Below are 25,502 nucleotides of genomic sequence, written 5' to 3'. Positions count from 1 at the left end.
TGCAAGATGGGGCCCTCTTTGATGTACGCAACATGCTCCCAGTATCTGCTTTTAACTGCTCCTCCTGTGCCTTGGGGGATGCCAGGCCTGAAAGTCCAGTACTTGCTAGACCCCCAGGGCGAAATTTCTGCTCCTGAGCCCAGATGATATTGGCTGTCTTTTTACCTTGTAATATTGGGATGAGGAGTCTGAAATTGTGGTGACCTTTTCAACAGACTACCTCCCTACTACAGGAAGCTTCTGGTTGAAAATGCTGGTCCATGTTGGCCCCAGCAGTTGGTTCTTCCTGTTTCAGAACACCTCCACTCCAGACACCCCAGGGTATTGTCTAGCAGTTCTCCTTCCAAAGGTCCACTGGGCTACCATCATCATTCCTTTGCTGGTTGGATATGTGTGGTTGGTATTATCTAGCTGAAGACTGGACTACCTATAGCCTCTTGGGAATACAACAAATTTTGGACGGTTTGTTGAACCATCAACGCTAATAAGCACGGCTCCAGGTAGGTGTTCTCTCACTCACCATGTACACATGTCTACTTGGGCTTGTATATTTTTTCATGTAAAGTAATGTTTCACCCATTTTACTGATGGCCACCTTCCAGACTGAGGCCCTGAGAGCATCACAGATGCATCTGGTGAGACTGAACAAGTTAAACTTTGTTTACTTTCAAAGACTAATCATGTGAGTTTTAAGAGCCAACAAAATTCCCAAATCTTTTGGTCATGCTGAAAGTCCTAAAGGACAGTAGCCATCGGTTAAAGAGGCAGGCTGAAACTAAAAAGTGAACACAGATCACAGGATAACTCAATTTATCCTGTTGTGGGCCTTTAGTACAAAAAGGAGTTCTTTATGGGTTGTAAGCTAAAGAGGAACAGTTTGCACAGTTTGGAGAAAACAGAAGTACCCTGACCAATAAATATGTCTAAAAATGACAAAGCTCTCCCCATTTGATGGTTCTAGATCCCAGCAAGAAGTGATGGGCACAGCCATAAGGAGCTATATACAGAGTGTAAACAGTAAGCCCCTTTGGAAGACAAAATGAGGGGCAGGGCAGAGCCTCTGTAGGGCAGAGTGGCCTGCAAGTTATACAATAGGCTTGTAGGACAGTCATTTATTCTGCCACCAAAGCGTGCCGGTGGCAATGGCAGGCTCACTGGATTTCTCCAGTCTGCAGTAAGGAGAACTTGTGTCCATGGAGAATCCTTGGCCCCAGTGACCTTTCCTGGAAGGGAGGCATTGGGAACAGCCAGGCAGGGCCTCTGTGCCCTTTCCTCCCCAAGAGGAGGGACAGGGCTGCCTGGTTATACTTGGGGCCACCTACCCAGGGTTCACAGCATAGATGGGGCAGTGTTTCTCAAGCAGGGATTGGAAGCAAATGGCCTCAAGGAGCCTGTAGCCCCTCTCTTGAAAGGAGGAGCTGGGGGTGTCTGTGTCCAGGAGGGGAGCCCATAACTTTCAAAGCCCTCACCCCATCTCAGTTTCTCATGGATGCTGGAGAGCAGTTGCCAAAACTGATGCTGATTAGTTTCTGGGTCTCTGATTCTCACCAGCCTCTTGAACAAAGACAGTCTCCTTCTCCATACCCTTCCTGCCACCCCAGCATACTCCTCGGCCTAACTCAAGGTCCTTAAATATCAGTCTCTTGGAGATGGCTGTAGTCCTCCAGTTTATAAGCCTGGCAGGTAGTACCCTCAGCTGCATCATGGGGGACACCTAAGAACACCACTTCCACCTCTGAGTGCAGGGCGCACATGGCCTCTCTGGTGTGGATCTTTTGCGACGGGCTGGAGACTTTGGCATGCAGCTGGGTAGCAGGTCTCTGGAATGGCCGGAGAAGCCTCCACTCACGGAAGGTGCAGGGCATCTTTCGACAGGTGACAGCTGGAGCCTGTGCTTTGGATGCGCCCAGGGAGCCAGGGGCTGAGGGCACAGTGAAGGCCTGTGGGGCCCTGGTGGGTATGGCACCTGGGCCAGGAGGGCAGTCTGGGTGTGAGCTGCCATTTGAAGCTTGCCAGTTGCGACTGTAGATACTCCAGAGTGGGCGGCGGCGCTGGCGACTATGATGGCACTGGCAGCGCAGGAGGCGGAGGAAGGCACGCTTGAACTCCCTGCTGGAGCAGGGGTAGATGAGTGGATTCACACAACTGTTGAAGTAGCCCAGCCAGAAGATAACCTTGAAGACACCCTCTGAGGGCTTCAGCTGTGGGAACAGGGAGCCTGTGGGGAGCAGAGACCCAGGCTGGTTAGATGCTCAGGAAGAGGAAGCCCCAGGGAGCCCCAGGCTGCCCCTGGTGCAGCCCCTCTCCACAGGCAGCTCCTCTCCACACTACTCCCCTCCCACAGCACCTTTCCTGGGCTCTGACCATTCATCAACTAGGGGCTATCAAGATATCTCTCCTCAATGAGTCCCTGATATAATTCAAGAGTGTCCATGAACTTTGATGAAGAAAAACAACCATCTTTAGTTTTACTCACACTTACCTGAAATCAAGCATTTCCTGCAAGTGTAAGCAACAAACCTGAGTAGAATTAGACAAAATGATATTGAAATCACTCTTTGGTAGCTCCAAACTGCAGCTATAAAACAGTGCAATATTGTCAGTTTTCTACCTAATATTAGCAGTTGGTGGAGATGTTTTGAAATATTGCCTATGCTCCTCCCTATTTGGAAATGGTCACTGGAACGCACCAGGGGATCCTGTTCTTTAGAGCCTTCATGTGGAAGTACATTTAATACTAAGTCACAAATTGCAATTAAAAATCAATGAAATTGATTCCATCTGTAATCCTTTGTATTTTATTTTATGCATTTGAAAGAGTAATTCTGATAAAGGCTCCATAGACTTTGTCAGATGCCCAAGTAGTCCCTAGCTTTATAAGAAGGGTAAGAACGCCTGAATCAAATGTTGACCAAGGCTTGCTCCATGCCAGGCACTGTCCTGGACTCTCCTCAAATACCTGAGGTCCTGCTCTCTCAGTAGCAATGTGGATCAGATATCATAAGAAATAAGATGGGATGATGGGTGCCCAGTATATTGGGGTGGGGGGCTTTCAAAATCTCAGGATAGACAGGAGCCAGGCAGGATGAGGAAGGGTAGAGGTTATCAGGAGTGGAAGGGAGAGGTAGGCAAGAGGATAACAAGTTTGGGGCAGGGGAATGTCCAATAGGATATGCTCAGAAAACTTCATTTGGTACAGATGGTGAAGGGCTTTAAATTCTGGAAAGTTAGGCTTTTATTTTGCGGATGGTTAGGAGATATGGATATTTTTGAACAGGCAAAAGATAGAACCTAGAATTAAGCCTCAATAAACACAATGCCCAAATCACTGTGGACAGTGACTGAAGCCATGAAATTAAAAGACACTCCTTGGAAGGAAAGCTATGACAAACCTAGACAGTATATTAAAAAGCAGAGACATCACTTTTGTTGACAAAGGTCAGTATAGTCAAAGCTATGATTTTTTTCAGTAGTCACGTATGGATGTGAGAGTTGGACCATAAAGAAGGTTGAGTGCTGAAGAAGCTTCGAAAGAAGCTTTTCAACTGTGGTGTTGGAGAAGACTCTTGAGAGTTCCTTGGACTGCAAGGAGATCAAAGCAGGCCATCCTAAAGGAAATCAGTCCTGAATATTCATTGGAAGGACTGATGCTGAAGCTGAAGCTCCAATGCTTTGGCCACCTGATGCGAAGAACATCATTGGAGAAGACCTGATGCTGGGAAAGATTCAGGCAAAAGGAAAAGGAGGTGGCAGAGGATGAGATGACTAGATAGCATCAGCCACTCAAGGGACATGAATTTGAGCAAACATCTGGTGTGCTGCAGTCCATGGGGTTGCCAAGAGTCAGAAACGACTTAGCGACAAATGCAATGACCATGGGCTGCCGGAATGCAGGATAATGGGGCTGTCCCAGTGGAAGTGGGAAGTGGTCAGGGAAAGCTTCTGGGATGGCTTTAAAAGGGAGCAGAGTGCCTGACAGGAGGGAATGGGGGCACTGGAGGTCTGAGTTGTGCCAGAAAGACCTTCTTCCCCACAAACCTCTCCCCTGCCTTCCCCACCATGGACCGTAAGGAGTCATACCTCCAAGGGCAACTAACAAAGTGCAAAGACATCATCCAGGAAGCACAGGCCACTTTGTCACCCTCATCATCCTCCACAGCAGTAGCAGCAGGGGTCAAGGATAGGTGGCGAGTGTCCCATCCCAGGCAAAAGCCTCAAGTGTCTGCCAGGGTGAGCAGAGCAAGGGTAGTAGTCCTTGAAAAATCATGAAAACATGCTTTGTTTTCTTGCCCTCAAAGAAATAAGAGCAAGGTCCCGTACTGAGGGAGCAGAGGCACCATGCGTCCCTCTTTGACCTGTGAGCTCTTGTATATCACCCACCTCCCACTTGGTGAGATTCCTGGTGCTAAGAGACAGTGTGGAGAAAGAAGAATGTCAGGTAGTACTGCGTGGCACAGGATTTTCAAACTCTGGTCATGCAGCCTTCAGCAAGTTATTTGGCCATCTAAGTCTCACTTTCCTTTTCTGTGAAATATACATAACAATGTTTCTCTGGAAGGGATTTTTTGACGAATCATAAATTTCAGGGTGTAAGACTTAGCAGGTTTGTACTAAATACTGGAGTCTATTCACTTCCCCCTTCCCTATTTCTGTGGCTTTTTGAGAGAGGAGACCTCAGTCCTGAAGGGACTCCGCTCTCAGCTCTGAATAGCGGCCAGAAACAGAAGCTGAGATTTGGTGGGTCTGGGGGAGGCTGCAGCATCAGTCAGAATGTGTTTAGGAGATAATTTCCCTTGGGAGAAGTGTCGGGCAGTTGTCCCTGGAATCCAGGGGCTACCAGGGTTGACCTCAGCCTCCAGAAAGACAGCCTTCTGAACAGCATCCTTCAATGGCTGCAAAGTAAGACCGAGTGCTGAAAATAACTTTCTGACTCAGGCTAGAATTCTTTTATATTTAGCCCAGGATGACAAATCAGGGGACTATGCTTTCAGCAGTAAGCCAAAAACCAGCCAAGGGGCTTTGTTATCAATGTGGTTTTGATTTGAATTTTGTGGGGAACATGGCATATCTGTAGTGTGGCCTGGGCCTTGTTTTTAAGAATTAGAATTCTAATTTATGCTTAACCAACCTATGTGGAAGCTTGCTGCCAGCTCGAAATTCCTTACACACAAAGGAGCTGGGATTCAAACTCAGCCTTTCAGCCCCACATTTTTCCTACTGTGTCTTGCTGAGGCTTCTGTCTTACTCTGGTCCTCCCAGAAGCAGACCTGAGACAAGGATGCAAATACAACTTGTTTACTTGAAAGGTAAATGAAATACCAGTAGTGAAGTGTGGTAAAAAGAGGGTAGAGAAGGAAGCCAATGAAAGGAGAGTTAACAAGTTAGTCACTGCTATGGGCCACCAGGGTGCAATCTCACTGGGAGCTCTGGGGGACTGTATTTGTCGCCCCAGTGGGGTGAGGGAGGTGAGGTATCTATAGCCCCAATGCCATCAGTCAGCGTTTGGGCTGCTCCCTCACGGAGTTAATTTTCCATAGTCCTGTCTTCTATGTGGGTGGACAATGAGGATTTTGCTGGTCAGAGAAAGTCGAAGGCAAAGAGATGGAGGCAGCTGCTGGGGTGGAAAGTGACCCATATACAGGGGGCAGGGTGGGGCACTGATGGCAGCCTCCACAATTTTGTTTCATTTGCTGCCTGCCCTCTGTGCACAGACATCTTGCATGTAAAATACAGACATCTATGTCTTGGGCTCCAGCTTCCACAGGCAGGCGCTCCCGAGAGATTTCACTCTGCTCCCTTCTCACGGCAGTGCTGAGCTTCACATATACCTCTGCAGAGTGCAGCCGTCCACCCCATACGCCTTCTTGCACCCTGCCTCTTTGCTGCCTGCCTGCCCCAAACTTCTCTCATCTGCCCACAGCCTCTTTCAAGGATTCCTGGGTCAGGGGACAGGGAGGCGTGTGGACACTTCCCTCCCCTTTGCCATGGACAAGGTAGGTAACTGTCCCGAGACTCCCAAGGGTGCTCACTTGTATTATCCCTACAGTGCTGCCTGGGCGTGGGGGCATCAGTCGACAAGCCCCTTCTCAGCCACTCCCAACTTTCTCCTCCTCCAGCCACTCTGCGTTATGGCCTCTTAGGCTGACCATTTATTTCACTTCTCTTGCCTTCTCATTCATCTCCAGCTTCCCAGCACAAGCCTTTGCCAGTCCTGGAAGCCCAGCGACAGGAAAGCCTCAGTGGGTCCACAGGGGTTCTAAGGCAAGGCCTCTGTCTCTCTGTACCTAGCAGCCCCCTTCTCTGCCCTGAGCTGATTCCCTCTCCCACTCCCCACACTGTTCACGGCGTTTCTTGCATGCATATAACCCAGCTGTGCTAACTCATCTTGGCAGTTGTCACTGGAAAAAGGTGCTCATGGGACTTCCCCCCTCAGCATCCTGCCGTCCAGGCACCTAGCACAAACTCCCTTGTTCTTTCTCTTGTGATTCCTATTTCTCGTCCACCTTCCTGCGCATCAGCTAAATAGCCACACTGACTGCTTGCTACCCTCTGGCCACAGCGGGCTCCCCAGTCTTATCTCTGCACTTTTGAACAGTCATCCTGGAGTGCACTTCCTCTTTCTTCCACCTGGTAGTGCTGGCTCCAGTGGCATCTCCTCCTGGAAGCCTTCCTCACACCACCCTCTCCCAACCCAGCAGAGTTAATTGTATTTCCTCCTCCCCTAGCATATCTATTCACTTCTAAGTGCCAAGAAGGCAACTACAGGTAACTACTGGTTTCCCATCGATTTGATTCTTAAATGGTGAGCTCCCAACACCATGCTTGGCACATCACAGGTGCTCCACACATTCTGACCCCTCTCTTTCTATCACACTGTGAATCCCATCCATCACCAACTCTTGTTGGTCCTGAATCCCCCACTGTGCACCATCCCCAGTTATCACCCTGGTACTATCATCATATACTTACAATGCCCTCCAAGTGGGCTCCCTGCTCCTGTCCCTGTGCCCCCATGGTACCCTGTTCTTTACACAGCAGCTGGGGAGATCCTTTTAAGACATAAGGCTGAGCTTTTCATTTCTTCACTTCAACTTATATTCCACTGCTGACTGCAGCTTTCTACCCTCTCTCTCCCTCTTTGTTATCTGTACTTTGACCTGCCAGCCCCTTGGATTTCTCCTGTTATCTCTGCTTAACTGAGACTTCTGTTCTCTTGCACTCCAGCTGTTCTTTCCTCAGTTCTTCCACGCCCATGTCCTTCTGGATTGGGTTGTATTTATTCAGCCAGATCCTAACTCTGGAGAGATTCACCCACTCCCTGAACACGCTTAGGGTCTCCGACCTCAGCTCTGTGTCCTGGCTTCCAGCAATCTTGCTGCCTATCCTCAACCCAGTCTCCCACAATTCCTCTGCCTTTGAGCTTTTATCCCTCTCCACAGGCCAAGCAGTCTTCTGCTGCTTCACCTTCTCCAGAGCAGCTGATCTTACTTCCTGTTTTGCAGAGAAAATAAGACAAAGAAATACATGCATATGTACGGCTGAGTCCCTTCACTCTTCATCTGAAACTACTACAACATTGTTAATTGGATATATCCTAATACAAAATAAAAAGTTTAAACTTTGAAAATAACAAGAGAACAAGTTAAAGAAGTTGGACACTCACTCAAACCTTCTTTACCTCTCTTCCTTCTTGTTAAGAAAGGAGTCTCTCTTCCCACCCAAGGTTCATGTCCCTACTTGCGTTGTGGAGCTCTTGACCCATCAGTCACTTGTGAGCTTGCCTCTATCACAGCTGCACCCTCTTTGCTGATTCTCTGGCTGTTACTTAATTCTCCCCACCCTTTCTCTCCACACAGGCTGTCTCCTCTCCACCACCTGCTTTTCACTCCACTGCTTTGCCCTACTGCCCTACTCCACCCTGGACCCCTACCTGCAGATATTGCTCTCATCCATCCTGGACACTTCTCATCTCACCTGGGACTTCTAGGGCACTGTTCTCTTGGGTTTTCTGTTCCATATCAATTGCCTTTGCCCCCCTTTTTTCATGTCCCCACTGCTTTGTGTAGGAGTGCCCTTGCAAGAAGAGTCTTGTACTCTCTTCTTTTTGCATTTGCATTGCAGTTTCAACCAGGTGCACTGACTTTTGGCCAACTCCCACAGTTCTATCTCCAGCTCAGTCTATTCTCCCAAATTCTAGACTCATCGGTCCAATTACCACCCAGACATCTCTACTGGATGCCTACTTGCATCTCACACTTATCTGGCCCTCATGAAGCTTACATTTCATAGAGCAAGACCAGTAATAAATATGATAAACAAGAAAAATACAAGCATGTCATACAATAAGACATGCTAATAAGAAAAAACAAAGCAGCAAAGATAGCTAGTGTGTGTTTATATGTGTGTGTGTGTGTGTGTGTGTGTGTGTGTGTGCATGTGGCTGGGGGTGGCGGTATAAATTTTGGATAAAGTGGCCAGAGAAGGCCTACTAAGGATGTGACATTTGAGTAAGAGATGAATAAGCCATGTAGACAGCTTGGGGAAAGCATTCCAGATAGAGGAAACAGCAAATGCAAAGGCACTGAGGTGGCCCTGGTATGTGTGCAGAACAAGGACAAGGCTAGTGTGGATAAAGTGGAGTGATTGAGGGCAGAATGGAAGGAGATGAGGTTGAAACTCAACCACTACCTTCCACCCTGTGCCCTTGTACCCTGTCTGAGACACCATCATCTCGCTCCTTGAATAATTCAGCAGCCTTCCCACTGTCTCTTGTTTGTACTCTTGCAGCCTGAAATCTATCCTCAATCTGGCAGCTGGAACAATCCTTTAAAAATATAAAGAGATCTGTCACTCCTGAGGCTCAAAACCCTCTAAGAGCTTCCATTCTCCCGTACATAAAAATCTATGACTGCCTAGCTCAACATGCGGCCCCCCAAACCCCCGACACCCTCTCCTACTCCGTCTTCCAGCCTTACTGCCCTACTTTTGCTTCTTGGAAGACACATTCCCACCTTAGGCCTTTGAATTTGCTGTCCCCCAGAATCTTTGCCCCCAGAAATTCACAGGGTTCCTGCCTTCATCTTTGCAGTGAGGTCTCTCTGACCTCCCATTTAAAATTGCAGTGTGCCTGGAAACAACCCAAGGGCCCATCAACAGATGACTGGTTGAAAATATGGTATGTGCAAAGAGTGGAATATTATTCAACCACAAAAAGAATGAAATAGTGCCACTTGCAGCAACACGGATGGACCTAGGGATTATCACTGGAGAAGGCAACGGCACCCTACTCCAGTACTCTGGCCTGGAAAATCCCGTGGACAGAGGAGCCTGGAAGGCTGCAGTCCATGGGGTCGCTAGAGTCGGACACGACTGAGCGACTTCACTTTCACTTTTCACTTTCATGCATTGGAGAAGGAAATGGCAACCCACTCCAGTGTTCTTGCCTGGAGAATCCCAGGGACAGGGAAGCCTGGTGGGCTGCCGTCTATGGGGTTGCACAGAGTCGGACACGACTGAAGTGACTTAGGAGCAGCAGCAGGGATTATCATACTAAGTGAAGTTTCAGCAGAGAAAGACAAATATCATATGATATGACTTACATGTGGAATCTAAAAAAGGATATGAATGAATCTATGTATAAAACAGAAACAGATTCACAGACATAGAAAAGCAAACTTATAGTTACCAAAGGGGAGAAGGAGAGAGGGGCAAATTAGGAGTGTGAGATTAACAGACACAAACTGCTATACATAAGATAGATAAGCAATTTACTGTATAGCACAGTGGACTGTATTCAGTATATCGTAGTAACCTATAAAGGAAAATTATCTGACAAAAATCTTTGCTGTACACCTAAAAATAACATGATATTGTAAATCAACTTCAATAAAAAATGGCAGTGTCCCCCACCCCATACTCCTCATCTCCCTCAACTATATCTGTGGCCCTTATCACCTTCTCTTGTACTATTTGAGTTATTCTTCATATTGTCTATCATCTTTCTCCCTGCAGTAGGAGTCTGTGGGGCAGGACTAGTGTCTGTTTTGCTTGGCAATGCATTCCCATTGCCCAGAAGAAAGACTCATGAGTACACCGAGCACACAGTAGGTGCCCAACACTTGCTGAGTTTACTGAATGATTCCCTCTTTTCTACCCTTTATGTCACCATGTCTGGTACATTCATTTGTCTCTCTAGTGGGGTCCCTCCCTTTACCTCGTTCCTGAAGCCTTTGCTTACTCTGGCATCTCATTGTATTTACTTGGCTGTGACAGCCCCCAGTGGTCCCTTGTCTCCTCTACTCTGCACACAGCTGCTAGAGACTTATTGTAAAAAAGAAAAAAGTTTCTCTCCTTTCCCTTCTGAAAACCGTTAGCAGCTTCCTATGGCTCTGAGGAATACACCCCAAATTTCTTGTGTTTCATTCAAGTCTTTTTAGACTCCCATGCTGAATTCATCTTACCTCCTTCCCAAATTGGCTGCACAAAGCCACAAGCATGTCTTCCCGCAGGGGCTGGACTCCTTCTGCATTCCTGCATGACTCAAACTTCTCCCAAGGTGATTTCTGCTTCTTCCCACCCATCCCTCCAGCCCAGGTCAGGTGTCCTCCCTGACGAAACCTGAGTTAGGTGCCCCTTTATGCATGCCTGTATTTTAACGAATAAAATTAGTTACTGCTCTGTCTATTCTCCTAGACTCTAGGTTTCTTGATGGCAGCTGTAGGATTCTTTTCATCCCAGCCTCTAACACAAGTGCCTGATCCAGAGAAGGGGTTGTAAAGTGAGTGAGTAAGTGCTGTTTGGGTAGATGTAGGTAGCCTCTAAAGTGACAAAGAAGGAAATGGGAGCTCATGCTTGCTTTCTGAGTGTTTAGTACCTACCAGGCTGCATGCTGGGCCCTGTATGCAGCACTTCTCATTTAATTCTCATGGTATTAGCATCCTACTTTGCAGAGATTCTAATTACCTCCAGAGGACAAGTGGAAGGGTCAGGATTTGAACCTGAGTCAATCTAGCCCTAAAATGCTTGGTCTTCTCATGACATCATGTAAAGATAGGAAAAAAACTTCCCCTGGTCCTCCAGGGGTCCTGGAGGTCAGGCTCCACAAAGGATCACTTAATACCTTCCAGCAGCTACTCCACAAGCAGCAGGCCCATCCCTGCCTCTGGTCTTTCATACCGCTGGCCTGGCCTGGAGGATGGCCTTCCTCTTTTCTCCACAGTGGGTCTCTCCAGTTCTTCAGACTCAGGCATAGAACTGCCTCTCCAGGAGCATTTCTGTGATTAGTTCCACTCCTAGGGTCTGCTGAGCTGACAGTGGTTTCTGGAGTGTGTGTGCCTTGAGCACCTTGATTCTGCCTCCATGTAAGTGGCATTTGTTGGCCTTCCCTATGACCTTTGGGGTGGCCTGTGGGGCCTACCACATTGAGTTCAGCTCCTGTGCACCCATAACCATCCAGAACATTCAGAAAGTCTGGGCTGTTGCCTGCTTGCTGCATCTCAGGAGGGAGTGTCAAACAGACTCCAGACTCCTGGGAGGAGCCCCAGAAAGCCACCTGGCCATCTCCTTCCTGTCCTTCAAGTCTCTGCTCAAGTCACCTTAAAGGTTTGAAGTTGATGTTATTAGTGCCCCACCCAGGTGCCCCCAGTTCCCAACTGCTGTGAATGTTGGCTGCTAATGGCTTATAATTGCCCCTTCTTTGGAGAATTACCCTTGACTAATGCGAGCTGCTTCAACTGGGAGATGATACTTTCCCTCCAAGGTGGCAGTCCACAGCCAGTGACAGACTGAGTGGGATGGAACAGGTCAGCCTTCTTGTCTCCAGGTGGTGCAATTCTCCGCTGTCATTCTTGCTCCAGGTGTCCCTGTGGGGTCAGGCTAAGGCCAGACTTCGAGACCACATCCTGGGGTTAAGTCTTTTCTGACTTACCCTGCTTCCCTCCCTCCCTCCCAGATACCACCAGAGAGCTTCCCTCGGATCATCATTTGCGTAAGAACCCCTGCCTTAGGCTCTACAGGGACATGACCCAAGACACTCTTTGCATGGATGTGTCTTCAAAGCTCTCTTGATTGGTCCCAAATCTATAATCCAGGGATTAGCTCTTGGTCACTGTTTCAACTCTTCTGCCCACTGCTGGGAAAGGCAGGGCACAGATGTGCATGTTCATGTTCCTTTCTCTCCACTCAACAGGCAGGCTGGAGCATGGGAGTTGACACACTGGCCTGCCTATGAGGAGAGGTGGTCAGGATGTAGCAGGAGAGGACTGCAACCACAGCTCTTGCTGCTTCTCTCTGCTCCTTGACCTTGTTCTCGCACGTGTCCATCGAGCTTGCTCCCGCCTGCCTTCCTCTATTCTCTGTATTGGGGTGCCTCTATCAGGAATCTAACCTGATGTCCAGGATGCTGAACATCCACTGATCAGAAGAGGCGGGGCTTGGCTGTGAGGGCAGGTTACCCCACTCTCTGGCATTCATGGTTGGGCCAGCCTGGCCTGCACATTACTGGGGAAACTAGGACAGCCTGTGAGCTTTGTGGGAAAGTCTGCAGCCTTATCACAGGTCAATCCCCTCTCTTAAGTAAGAGAAATGTCCAGGCCCAGGAGATGCTAGAGCTGGCCAATCTGGCCAAGCCTTGCTGAGGAGTGACAGTGCTGAAGGCAAGAGGGGAATGTGTGATTAACAGCATTATTTTGGCATCACCAGAAGTGAACTTGTTCTTGGAAGAATGTCAGAATTCTCAGCCACCAGCCCTGTTCATAGCTTGCAGCCAACAACGAACTATCAGGCTGCACCCCAGCCTTTCCCCCTTCGCACTCCCTCCCCGACTAGTGACTTTTCTATACCAGGCAGCCATTTTCTCTAGCCAGAATGAAATATAAGGGTTAAAATACCATGTTCTCTCAGATATTCACATCTCTCTTGCTTCCCAGGAGGGACTTGCCAGGTGGTGCAGTGGTAAAGAATCCACCTAATAATGCAGGAGACGCAAGTAATGTGGGTTCAATCCCTGGCTCAGAAATATCCCCTGGAGTAGGAGATAGCATCCCACTCCAGTATTCTTGCCTGGAAAGTTCTGTGTACAGAGGGACCTGGCAGGCTACAGTCCATGGGGTCACAAAGAACCAGACACACACACACACACACACACACACATGCACTGCCTAGGAGAAAAGGAATTCCCAGTCCTAGACTCCCTTTTGTTCTTCAGCTGCTCACTCAATGCTTCTATTCTTCAGAATTCAATTTTGTCTTCCCCAAGAGAGGCTGGAAGCAGTGGGCCTCTTTGCTATATTGTAAAGGGTCAGCCTCTCTCATAAGGCACACTTGAGCTGAGGCCTGAAGACTCTCTGAGGGAGTGAGTTGTGCATCTTCCTGAGGAAAGAAAATTCCAGACAGAGGAAAGGGGATGTGCAAAGGTCCCGAAGCAGCAGAGCACCTGACAAGTTGGAGGACAACCAAGAAGTTAGGACTGCTGGAACAGAGAAGGGGAGACAGAGATGCTAAGAGATAAGGCCATTTTGAAGCAGAAACAACCGTGGAAGGCTGTCAGAAAGAAGTAACCTGAATAGGGTCCAGATCTCAGATGGATGATGAAGACAGGGAGTTGAGGGTACTGTGGGGCTAGCTGTGTCAAGCCAAATCTCTTGAATTTCCTGTGTTGACAATTTTCCATGGTGACAGGTAACTGGTGGGTATCTGGTTTGAGATAGGAAAAGAATAGATCAGAAGTCCTTCTGTGTCCCATGTCTGCCTCAGGATCCTTGAACTCTGTGGGGCTGGCCTAGAACTACCGGTCTAACCTTGGATACCCTTCTGCAGCTGTAGGGATTGACAGGGAGGGCCAGTTCCTAGAGCCACAGAGGATGCCTGGTAGGGCCCAAGGCAGGGAGATGAGTCATAGACCTATCCAGTGTCCTCCACTGGACCCCACTCTCCCTTCAGTTCTTCTCCCTTCCCTTCTCACCTCTCCAACATCTCTCTCTCCCCCTCATTTCACTCTTGTCACTATTTAACTCATTTCCTGGTCTGTGGCCTTGGAGGAGTCACACTCCAAGCTCCATATGCCCAAGGCCAAAGTCCCTGCCAAATGGCCCTGTGCTAAGCTGAACATGACCCTAATCTGAACATGAACCTTTTAGTTCTTGGGTCATACTGACAAATGGTTCATAAGTCGGAGCAGATCAGTGCTTGTGCCAGAGGAGAGAAGGTTTCCAGACAGTAGTCACTCTGTCCAGGAGTCCCAGCACTGAGTAGATGGTGCATTGCTCATTAGGTCCCAATGCTGGTTTTCAGGGGCCCAGACCAATGTTCTGCTGGGTCATCATCTGCAAAGGAGGGCAGGAAAATCCTCTAGTATTCAAGAAGACATTTTTGTGGGCATATAGCTCAGGATGGGGCAGAGCTCAAGTGGGGTCAGAGGTAGGCTCAGGAACTCAGAGGTTATCTCATGAGGACTAGGCTCAAGGGCTCTAGGGGTTTGGGATGATCAAGACAGACAAGAAGTGGTCATGTCCTGTGGCAATGCTCAGGGCCCTCATGGCCAGGATCTGGGGCAGAAGGGAGCCTGGAACTGAACCTGAGGGGAGTAAGCAGGCACTGAGGCATTTGGTGAGATTTAAAGCATAAAACATGGCTGATCCCAACTGATCCTTAACCCTAGCTTCAGCCTGACCTCTGTTCTCTGACCTAGGGCGGAAGTAACAAGGACTCTAAGGGCCAGAGTGCTTGGGTTCTAAACTCAGCTCTGATATTTAGGATTAAGATTAATATCAGAATTTTTTTTTTTAAAGAGGTAAGTAGCAAGGAATATTCAAGAAGGTTAAAATTTCAAGAAGGTGAAAAAGAGGAAAGATTACAGTGAGAAAGTGGGAGAGAGTGAGGGTGAAGGGGCTACAGGGTTGAGGGTGAATCATTTTTAAGAAGTTGTGGACACATATACATGCTGTATGGGCAGGCAGAGGAGAGGTGGAATTAAGGAGAGATGAGCAATAACTGACAGAGGGAAATCCCTTGGGAAGGAAAGAGGGTTGGGAGAGATTCAGAGTTGACAGGGACCTGCAGGACTTTAAGGACATCCTGAGGACTGCCCTGAGGAGGAGACCTGCCAATGGAAAGTAGGATTTTTCTTTTCTTTCTTTCTTTTTTTTAACATGTTCTTATTTAGACACTGGTTTGTTGTGGTTCACAAGAGCTGATTGATAAATTTTCAGGAACTTTGCAAGCTGACTATTTCTTTGGTAGTTTGAAATTGACCATGGTGGGAATATTTCCATTTTACATCATGGAAATGGACAGATGTTACACATTAGCCCCCATTTCAGAGCCAATCTTAAATACTTGCCAGCACACCTCTGTGGAGGAATGACCTGATTCAGGGTCTGGGGCTCACAGAAGTAGGTGGAGGCAAGGGAGTTAAAGATGGCAAGAGAGGATGAAGTGATGGATTGTGGTGCCAATTGGAAACAGAGGCCTAACTAACCAGAAGACAAGGTGAAGGGCCGGGAGGTGAAGTCTTGGTCAAGGCTGGAGTCAGTAAGTAGAATGAGCAGGTGGACTCAAGTGGCAGAGATTTACTGAGGATTTAGGGGCTTATAGATCAAGGTGGGCACATAGGCCAGGGCATGACCCTGGGAGAAAGAGTGGAAGGAGAGTCACAGGGTATCAGCATGGGTCAGCCTCAGTACAGTGGAGTCACAATGATAACCAGGGTAGAGATGAGCATGGGGGAGAAAGCACAGGACCCCTGTATCCTAGTTTTAAAGAATGAGGTGGAGTGATTAACAGCTCATCAGATGTTTGGGATAAACATATCAGCAGGAGTTGGGCAGAGGACAAGACCCTAGGCAGAGGAAGGATCTGTATTCACCCAAGAACAGGAGTCTACCCTCCATCAGTGGGATATTTTTCTTTTCCAAAAAAAAAAAAAAAAAAAAGTATCTCCTAGCTCTGTCCACTGAGTCAGTGGCCAACTTAATATCAATGAACATCTGAAAGCTCTGACTGTGGTCTTTAAATGATCATTTTCCACTAAAAGAGAACAGGCCTCTTTAGAGAAATGGGACAGGTCAAAAAAAGTACAAGCTGAGCCTGAAACATCTCATCAGACCAGAAAGTTCAAGACTCTCTGGGTTATGCCATACGTCTCATAAGGCAACTTGAAAGGGCACCTATTGGGTAGCCCCCGAACAGTGACATATATAATGTGTGACAGATTTTAAAGTTACTTTATCATGGTACTAAAAAATCTTTTGGTCCCTTTCGGAAACATTGCTAGGAAATTGACTTTTTTTGATAATGGAGAGCATTGAGGAGCTCTCCTGCTTTTCTTGTATAGCCTCTATTTCAAGTGACCAAACAGCTAGTGGTGAATTCTTTTTAGAATTTTAGTCTACAAATGCAGAAGGAATGACAGAATTTGGATATTACCACTTTAAGTCCCAGTGATACAATGGCTCCCAGCCATGGTCAACGGCTGCTAAAACTAGCAGGTAAAGGTTGACGCGACATTTTATAGTAAATGAATCAAGCTGACTGCATCTAAACCCCTGGTCAATCTTAACATTACAAAAGAAGAATTCTTGTCCAAGACACTGAGCTTGAATCTGCTTAAGCCAATTTATATGATGTACCAGGAACAGCAGGACACATTAAAAGGCACTATAGGGATGTATGGAGAAGGCAATGGCACCCCACTCCAGTACTCTTGCCTGGAAAATCCCATGGATGGAGGAGCCTAGTAGGCTGCACTCCATGGGGTCGCTAAGAGTCAGACACGACTGAGTGACTTCACTTTCACATTTCACTTTCATGCATTGGAGAAGGAAATGGCAACCCACTCCAGTGTTCTTGCCTGGAGAATCCCAGGGATGGGGGAACCTGGTGAGCTGCCGTTTATGGGGTCGCACAGAGTCGGACACAACTGAAGTGACTTAGCAGCAGCATAGGGATGCAGGGCTTCCCTAGTGGCTCAGACAGTAAAGACTCTGCCTGCAATGCAAGAGACCTGAGTTCGATTCCTGGGTTGGGAAGATTCCCTTGGAGAAGGGAATGGCTACCCACTCCAGTATTCTTGCCTGGAAAATTCCATGGACAAAGGAGCCATCGCAAAGAATTGGACATGACTGAGCATCTGAGCATACAGGGATGCCGGCCCCAAACTGCGGGCAACTCCTTTGGGATGAACAATCTGATTTCTTCACCAAATAAGCTAAAAAGGAAAAGGTGGGGAAAGGGTAATCTTATCAATTAAAGAAGTTGTGGAGGTAAATCAACTGCATGTAATATATGTAATTTTTTTGAGACCCTAATTCAAACAAACTAAAAATTTATGAGGCAATCAGCTACATTTGAACACAAAGACATTTGGTATCCATTAAACAAGTATTTTTATGTATTATAATGGATTGTAGTTTTTTTTAAAGTCCTTCTAAAAATATTGAAGAATTTACAGATAAACTGATATGGTATCTTGGGTTTTCTTCAAAATAATAAGCAGTGGTGGAAAGCGGGTGGGGGTTGGAATGAACCAAGATCAGCCTTGGGTTGATACTTGTTGAAGCTGGGTCATAGGTACTGGGGCCATCACACTGTCTACTCATGTATTTGAAATTATCCATGATTTTTAAAAGTGGAAAATAAAACCCCTAGCCATTACTTGTTTGTAATAATCATGCAATAAATGTTAGCTGTTATATTTAAAAATTTTCGGGTCACATAAATAGGGGGTCATCCCCAATGCATTGCTAGTAAGAGGGGGGTCTACTTTATATAGAGGCTGTTATACTAAGTGAAATAAGCTAGTCACAGAAGGACTGCATGATTCCACTTCTATGAAGTACCTAAAACAGTTAAAATTCAAAGAATCAAAGCAAGGAATGGTGGGAGCCAAGGGCTGGAGGGAGGGGGTAAAAGGGGAATTGCCAATCAGTAGGCATAAAGTTTTAGTTAAGCAAAATGAATGAATTCTATAGATTTGCTGTACAAACTTGTACCTAAAGTTAACAATATTTGTAGCTCTCATGTTAAGTGTTCTTGCCACATTAATAACAATGATAATAATAATAAAGATAGAGGGCTACGCTTTGTCATCCAGATCGTTGGCATGGCAGGAAGTGAAGAGGCCCTGGATTCTGCCACTTTTTCCCTCTACACTCGCTGACTGAGGACCTACTATGTGCCAGTTGCCATAAAGGCACAGATAGGAGATGTAATGTCAGTCTCTTCTTCAGGCTTTTGGGCCAGGGCACAGTAATATTATTCCTGAAGACTTGCCACAGTACACCCTCTGCCTCTCTCCATGTGTCTGTGGACCTTGTACCACCTCAGGGAGCCTGTGGAGATGGGTCCCTCCGCACTTGGCCAAACTCTGAGATGCAAACACTGATTCTACCCTCCGTGTCTGTTTGCTTAGAATGTTCCCTGTTTCTCCAAAAGTGCCTCCCTTCTTCCAGGCCTGCCTCAGAGCTCCTAGAGGGGGAGGCTTGCCCTCTCCTTCCTGCACAGCCCTCAGACGACTCCTGCTTGTACTGCAGGCTCTGTCCTCCTGTTCTTTCTGTTGTCCTGCCCTCCAAGCCACATCATGGCAGATGAGAATATTCTGTTTCCTTGCTTGGCCTCAGTCCTGCTTGCTCATTATTGCCAGGTTCCACTCAGTTTGGCTTCATCAGTGGCCCTGGGCTTTGTTCCAAAACTTGGTGAGGTGCCCATTGCAGATTAGCAGGAAGGGAGAGGCAAGGATAGCCCCTGGGTTGCCATGCCAGGTGTGAGGAGCAGCAGAGATGAGGGACTGAGGAAGAGCAGCATGCCAACACGGGAAGAGGCCAAGGAGATTTAGGGACGACTTCCTAGAAGAGGCAGACGTGATCTCAACCTCAAAAAATAGTGGCCTTTTGCAGTGTTGATTGTAACGGTGGAAAATTAGAAAAACTGAACACTCAGCCGGAGACTGTCAACACACCATGGAATACGCTCAAACAGAATACTATATTGTTGCTAAAATAACCAGAATGGATAAATCTCAATGGCAAAACGTTGGGTAAAAAAGGCAAACTGAAGATGAATGTGCACAGCTGGTACAACTTATATAAGTCTGCAGGACACACAGAACGATATTGTTTATTATTATGGATTCAGGTGTTTATGGTAAGAGTATAAACGTGTGTGGGAGTGATAAAGACTAGATTTACCTCTGGGGAGAGAGGAAGGGACAGGAGGAGGGAACTTAGTTGTGGCCGTTCTGTTTCTTTGAAAAGAGAGAGAGGAAGTGATCTGAGGCAAATATGGTGAAATGTTGTCATCTGTTCAATATGGGTGATTACAGATACATGGGCACTTGTATTATTTTCTCCTTATCTGTGCATTATTCTGTAACTAAAAATTTTAAAAGAAGTTAAAGGAACATAAAGGGAGGTGGCATTCTATATGCACCCTGATCATTCCTGACAGGGGGCCAGTATGAACCAAGGGGTAGGCAGGAGGCTGAGGGCACCTGGAACAGGTCACAGCTGGGGTTTGGTTGGTAGGCTTGGGAGGATTTTAAATCCTGGGTATGTGGGTTTCTAAGAGGGGGGCCATACCGACTTTCTCTTGCCTATTTGCCACGTCCTGCTCCATCCATCCCTCTCTCTTCCCTGACAGCAGCCTCTGGCAAGATGATTTTCAAGCTGGTGATTTATTCATTCCTTATCTTGTATTTACTGAGCCTATACTACAAAAGCAACAGCTCATACTGCACTCACCATGTGCCAGTTATAGTCACATATAATATCTCACTCAAGTATCACCATAGTAGTACTAGTGGGTATTATTACCATCTTTGCCATCCCTAGTTTATAGATGAGAAAACAGAGGCAGAGAGGTTCAGGGATTTGCTAGCAGTTACACAGCTAATAAGGAGAAGTGCTGGGGTTTAGACCAGGCTCTGGCACCAGAGCCTATTGTCCATTCCATTCTCCTCCACTGTTCTGCATGTGCCAGGCACTGTCCTGGGCATTGGTGATTACATAACTGACATAGTCTTTCCTCACAGAGCTTCTGGGTCAGTGGTGGCAGGGGGAATCATACCCCAAGTCAAGCAACACAGAAATGTGATTACATCTAAGGAACTAATGAAAGAAGAGAAACTTGTGTCCAAGAGAGAATATACAGAGAAAGACACAGCAAAATTGAGAAAAAAGAAGAAAGGCCTTAATGAAGTGGGAACATTTATTCTGAGACCTAAAAGATGGAGAGATAGCCAGCAGGACTTGGGGAAAGCAAGCCAGACAAAGGGAAGAGCAAGTGTAAGGGTATGAGCTTGGCATGATCAAGGACCCAGAAGAGCGTCAGAAGGGCCTGTGTGTGCACAGTGGGCAAAGTTCAGGGCAACAAAGCCATGAGGTCAGGGGGGAGGTGACTTATCACTCAGATCCTTCTTTGCAGAAGGGGGACCACATATCTGGGTTTACCCACCATAGTCCTGGTACGTACTTGTGGTCTCAGTGTAAATATACATAAGAGCTCATTTTGGTCTGGACAGTAAAAAACTTGAAGGTCACTCTATCATAGGTTATGATGGACAGTTTGGATTTTGTTTCCAGGACAGTAGAAAAGCATTGAGGGATTTTAGTAGAGAATGACGCTCTAATTTATAATGCATAAAGATCACTCTAACTGATGTGAGGAGAGGGCCTGCAAGGGAGCAGGAAGGGGCTACTGTCCCTTTCTGGACACAGCTGCAGAGCATGGAAGGAGCAAGGCCTGAGAAAAGGGAGGTTCTGGCTTGGGCTGGCTGAAGTTACACCATGAGTGTAATGGATGTGTCCCCAGAGATGCTGTTCCCCTTCCCCTCCCTGTATTGACCCAGCCCCTGGGCTTTCAGGAGGGGCCTCAAGGTATGGGAGGAAGTTCCTAAGAACAGCTGCCCACCTCCCAGGACTACAAGAGAGCCCGTGAAAGAAATAGCAAAGTTCTCTGGAAGTGCTGAAGGACTCGGTAAATTTAAGAAGCTACAATGAACAATATTAACTTTCCATATGATAATATGTCCTTTACTTTTCTTTCTCATGCCTACAAAGATCCCTGCTACACCCTCCTTCCTCCCCGCCCTCCACCCTCGGCCCCTGCCCACACCTCCAAGAGATTTCAGAAGTGAGAGACCAGGGTGTTCACACATACCAGTTGGGGAAGGCCTCTCACAGAGGGGCCAGCTTCCCGACTGAGAGAAAGCAGGTGGCTTTGGGTGTCTGCTGCTGTTCATTGTAGACTGGCCAGGAATTGCTGCCCATGAATGAATGCAGGCCAACCCACCCTAGGTGCCACTTCTGGGCATTGGCATTTAAAGCTGGGGGTACAGGGAGGGGGATATATAAACAAGCACATACACTGCTTACCACTTACTATGGGAAGACACCTACACAGATGTCCATTGGTCTTTTATATTTAGAACAGTCGGGTGCTTAAAACAAGGCCAGGGCTTCTAATAGCAGTGAAGAAGGCGGGTCAGAAAAGTGAGTTCCTAACAAAATCCTGCAAGCATGATGAGCCTGTTATTCTCCCACAAAGCAGCACAGCACCTAAGAGACCAGGCAGGTTACTAAGTAAACCTTCCATGTTCAGGTGGACAGCCATTCTCCACTTGGAAGAGCCATCCAAGTCTGGGTGCCAGGAAGGGACAGCCACAGGCTCAGCGAGGGAGGTTAGAGGTTGGAGGGAGAGGGGTCACTCACCCAGTGGGAGGACGAAGAAAAAGGGGAACCAGCAGAGCACAAAGACGCCCACGACAATGGCCAGCGTCTTGGCCGCCTTCTTCTCGCGGGAGAACTTGAGCAGACGCACCGACAGTGAGCTGCGGAACTTGCGACCCTTGGTGCTGTGCATCCCCCAATGGGTCTCAGCTGAGCCAGGGCTGGCGCCGCGACAGTGGATGCGCAGCACCACCTCCGAGGCCTTGCCGCGCTCGCGCTTGACGCCCGCCTCCAAGCTGCGCGTGGTGCTTCGCGCCACCACGTACACACGGCAGTACATGACCACGATGACTGCCATAGGCAGGTAGAAAGAGCACAGGGAGGAGAAGACAGCATAGCCTGCCTCCTCTGTGATGCCGCAGAAGCTCTCGTCCGGGGGCACCGGCTCCTTCCATCCCAGCAGTGGCCCCACGGACACGACGACAGCTACGGCCCAGAGCAGCGCCAGGATGGCTGCTGCCTTGCGCTCGGTCATGATGGAGGGGTACTTCAGCGAATGGCGTACACCCACGTACCGGTCCACCGAGATGGTGCAGAGGCTGAGGATGGAGGCCGTGCAGCACAGCACGTCCACGGCGGCCCAGACGTCGCAGAAGGCCCGGCCAAAGGCCCAGAAGCCCAGGACCTCCATGGTGGCCGAGAAGGGGAGCACTGTGGCACTTAGCAGCAGGTCGGCCACAGCCAAGTTCACAATAAAATAGTTTGTGACCGTTTGCAGGTGGCGGTTGCAGGCCACCGAGAGGATGACCAGCACGTTGCCCGCCACAGCTGTGAGGATGAAGGCTGCCAGGAAGACGCCCACACCCACTCCCTGAGCACTCACCACCAGCCCCTCGACGGCCGCTGTGCCATTCACCTCGCCGCCGGCGCCGGGGCTCCCGGGCTCTCCAGCGGAGCTCCGGTTGTCCTCGCTGCTGCCCGCGCCCACCACGCCGCCGCCGCCGCCGCCGCAGCCCGCGGCCCCAGGCACGCCGTTCACCGCCTGGCCCTCCGAGGCGGCAGCGCCGCCCGCGCCTCCCCCTCTACCAGTCCCACTGGCGCTGCCGTCCGAGCCGGGTCCCTCGAAACTGAAGCTCAGGAGATCGCGGAAAGTCATCTCAACGCGCGGCCGTCCGGGGTCCGGCCTGGGCTCACGACGAGCGACTGGTACAGCGTCGGGGCAGCGAGCATAGCCTCGGGGCTCCGTCTCCAGCCCAACGCGCCGGTCTTGTCAGGGTCCTACTCCAGTTCCTGTGACGTGGAGCGCAGCTGCTAGCGAGCGGAGTGGGCTGGCCGCTTAGTGGAACCGAAGAGCCTGGGCCGGCGACGCGCGCCGCTCCCGCAGCGTGCCCAGGCGAGCTGGCAAAGCGGCGGCCGGGCTGGAGGGCGGCGACCGCTGTGGCGCTCGCTCTTGAGCGCCGGGGGCGGGACCGAGCCAGGGCAGCTCGAGGAAGGAGGAGGGGGTGGCCGGCTCCGAGGGACCCGGCGCCACACTTGCGGGATGAAGAGGATCTGTGCTCCGAGCCAGCTGGCGTTCCGGGGTCCCCAGGGGCGGCAGCGCTGGCTCACGCTCCGACCCCGCGGCAGCCACCCCTGCCGCGCCTCAGATGCCCTCGCCGGCCCTCTGTCTTTGCGATCCGCTCCCGGCCCTCTCCCGCGTCTGTCCCGAGCGTCCTCACCCTTTTCTCTCAGCTGCGTCTTCCTGCCGCCTTTTCCCCAACGTCGCGGTCACTGCTGGTGCCCTTAGGTGCCCTGAGAGGAGAAGGTGCGATTCCAGGGTCCCTGATGGCCGTCAGAGAGCAGCAAGCGCCTGAGATCTGCGGGCTGCGGCCTGGACCTCGCCGGGCTGCGGCGGGTCACCTCCAGGGACAGCCTGGATGAACCTGCTGCACCTCCTTTCTTCTCTCATGGTACTGGACAAGGGAGGATCTCAGCCACCTCTGTCCAGTGTCTTGGTGTGGAGAGCCAGGGAGGAGGTCTGAAGCTTTGGGGGACCTGTGATGGGGAAGGAACAAGAGACTACTTATATGGTTACAGCCTTTTGACCCTGCCCGGGACACATCAGTCTGCATATACCAACTTCTGCACTGTTACTTTACTCCATATCCGACGTCATAAAACTTCCCATTGTTACACTAAATAAGTGGCTTCCTTCTAGGGAGGGAGAGTTTAAGGGCTGGAGGGTGGGAAAGGCCACTTGGCTGGATGGTTAAAGGAGCTGGGGCAGACAGTCTGGCTCCAAATCTAAGCTCCGCCCCGTGTTAGCTGTTGGACCTCTTTATGTCTCAGTTTCTCATCTGTAAAATGAAGGTGAGTAGTGTCTACCTACTGGCCTAAAGGCTTAATGAATTAATATGTGTTAGGGCTCCAGAGTTACGGTGTCACTTCCCAGGTGGCACTAGTGGTAAAGAACCTGTCTGCCAATGCAAGAGACATAAGATCCCTGGGTTGGGAAGATCCCCTGGAGAAGGAAATAGCAAGCCACTCCAGTGTTCTTTCGTGGAGAATCCCATGGACAGAGAAGCCTGGTGGGCTATAGTCTATGGGGTCGCAAAGAGTTGGACATGACTGACTCAATTAGCATGCACACACACACACTCCAGAGCAGTGCTTGCTTCCTTAGCTGAGTGGGACTAGGCAGGGTAGGATTTGAACTGGAGGACAGAGGGCAGAGGGAATGTGGAGATGAGATGAACCGGGGACACAGGTGGAGGAGTGGGCTTGAGGAGACTCTTGTTGACTAGCAAGACTGGGTAGGGAGAAACAAAAAGAGACCATTCCTTTGGCCGACATAAAAATACTTACCAGGCTGCTGTCATGTGTCAAGCCCGATTGGACATTCTGGGTGGCAGGGGAGTAGGGAACTGTAGGGAGAATAATGCCACTGAGTAAGTGCAGGATGAGGAAGGCTTGAACCATGCCAGGGAGATGAGGACCTGTTTGGAGAGGTATCTGGGAGTAGCCAGAGAACTCGTGGTCTCAGTGCCCACTGACTGTGATGTCTGAGAGTCTGAGAATGTACTTTGGAGAAGTAGCAGAAAAATGGCAGAAATGAGATGGATAACTCTCCCTCCCCAGACTAGGAAGCCAAAGCTGCTATAGTCTTGGGTTAGAAACAGCTTTTCCAAGGCCATTAGCTTCCCATTACATCTTTCATCTTTTACTTGGGTCTTTGGGAACTTACAGTGGAGAGTTGAAATGAAAGTAGGGGCCTTATAAGGATTACCTGGCAGCTGACCAAAAGCACAACTGTGAGTATGGGTTTCCTTTATGAAGGGGAGGGGCAAAGGACTCTGGAAAGAGAGGCCAGGAGCTTGTCACATGGGAATAACGGATGGCAGGCTCTGTGTCTGTAACTGGCTGCCATCTCACAGCGTAGGACAAGGGTAACACTGGTGGAGTCTATCTGATTCTGGTCAGTTTTCAAAGATGTTTGGGAATAGGAGACATAGTTAAACCTAAGCTGGGCCTGGGGTGATAGGGGGCTACTTGACAGGTGTCACATAGAGATCTGTGCCTAATTCTGGTTTAGAGTAACAGCATAGGACTGGCTGGAGGTATACTTGCCAGTAGGTTGAGGAGGAATTGTGGGATAGGTTGTCTGGAAGGAGACAGGGCAGCTTTGCTGCTTTTCAGATCTTGGTCTGCAAGAGAGCTTTGGAGGTTCTAGAGCTCTAGAGGAGGAAACAGAGAAAGGCAGGAGCTATGAAATTGTTACTTTCCTCTACTAGTTTATTATGCTCAAATTTGGAAAGGGGTCAAATTGCTGGACCAGTAAGCCCTGGAGACCTGGTTGGCCCTTTG

General features: G+C 49.0%; 1 protein-coding gene across 1 annotated transcript; it reads right to left on the bottom strand.

Moving 5' to 3' along the window:
* Window positions 1–793: 793 nt before the first annotated feature.
* On the bottom strand, window positions 794–23,750 carry ADRA1D (adrenoceptor alpha 1D). The gene is made up of 2 exons (XM_019971901.2): window positions 21,702–23,750; window positions 794–2,218 (listed from the first exon to the last, which is right to left on the bottom strand). The coding sequence occupies exons 1-2, from the start codon at window positions 22,813–22,815 to the stop codon at window positions 1,629–1,631; spliced, it is 1,704 nt and encodes a 567-aa protein (XP_019827460.2). The 5' UTR covers window positions 22,816–23,750; the 3' UTR covers window positions 794–1,628.
* Window positions 23,751–25,502: the final 1,752 nt, after the last annotated feature.

Source organism: Bos indicus, chromosome 13 (assembly GCF_029378745.1).
Source record: "Bos indicus isolate NIAB-ARS_2022 breed Sahiwal x Tharparkar chromosome 13, NIAB-ARS_B.indTharparkar_mat_pri_1.0, whole genome shotgun sequence".
Taxonomy (NCBI): Eukaryota; Metazoa; Chordata; class Mammalia; order Artiodactyla; family Bovidae; genus Bos; species Bos indicus.
The sequence above is the reverse complement of the archived record's forward strand: the minus strand, read 5'-3'. Positions and strand labels throughout refer to the sequence as shown.

Excerpts from the sequence above, each read along its gene's own strand:
- ADRA1D (XM_019971901.2), bottom strand. The coding sequence starts at position 22,815 with ATGACTTTCCGCGATCTCCTGAGCTTCAGTTTCGAGGGACCCGGCTCG. Across the intron at positions 2,219-21,701 it reads TTTCTTCGTCCTCCCACTGG|GCTCCCTGTTCCCACAGCTG; the intron begins GTGAGTGACCCC and ends TGCTCCCCACAG.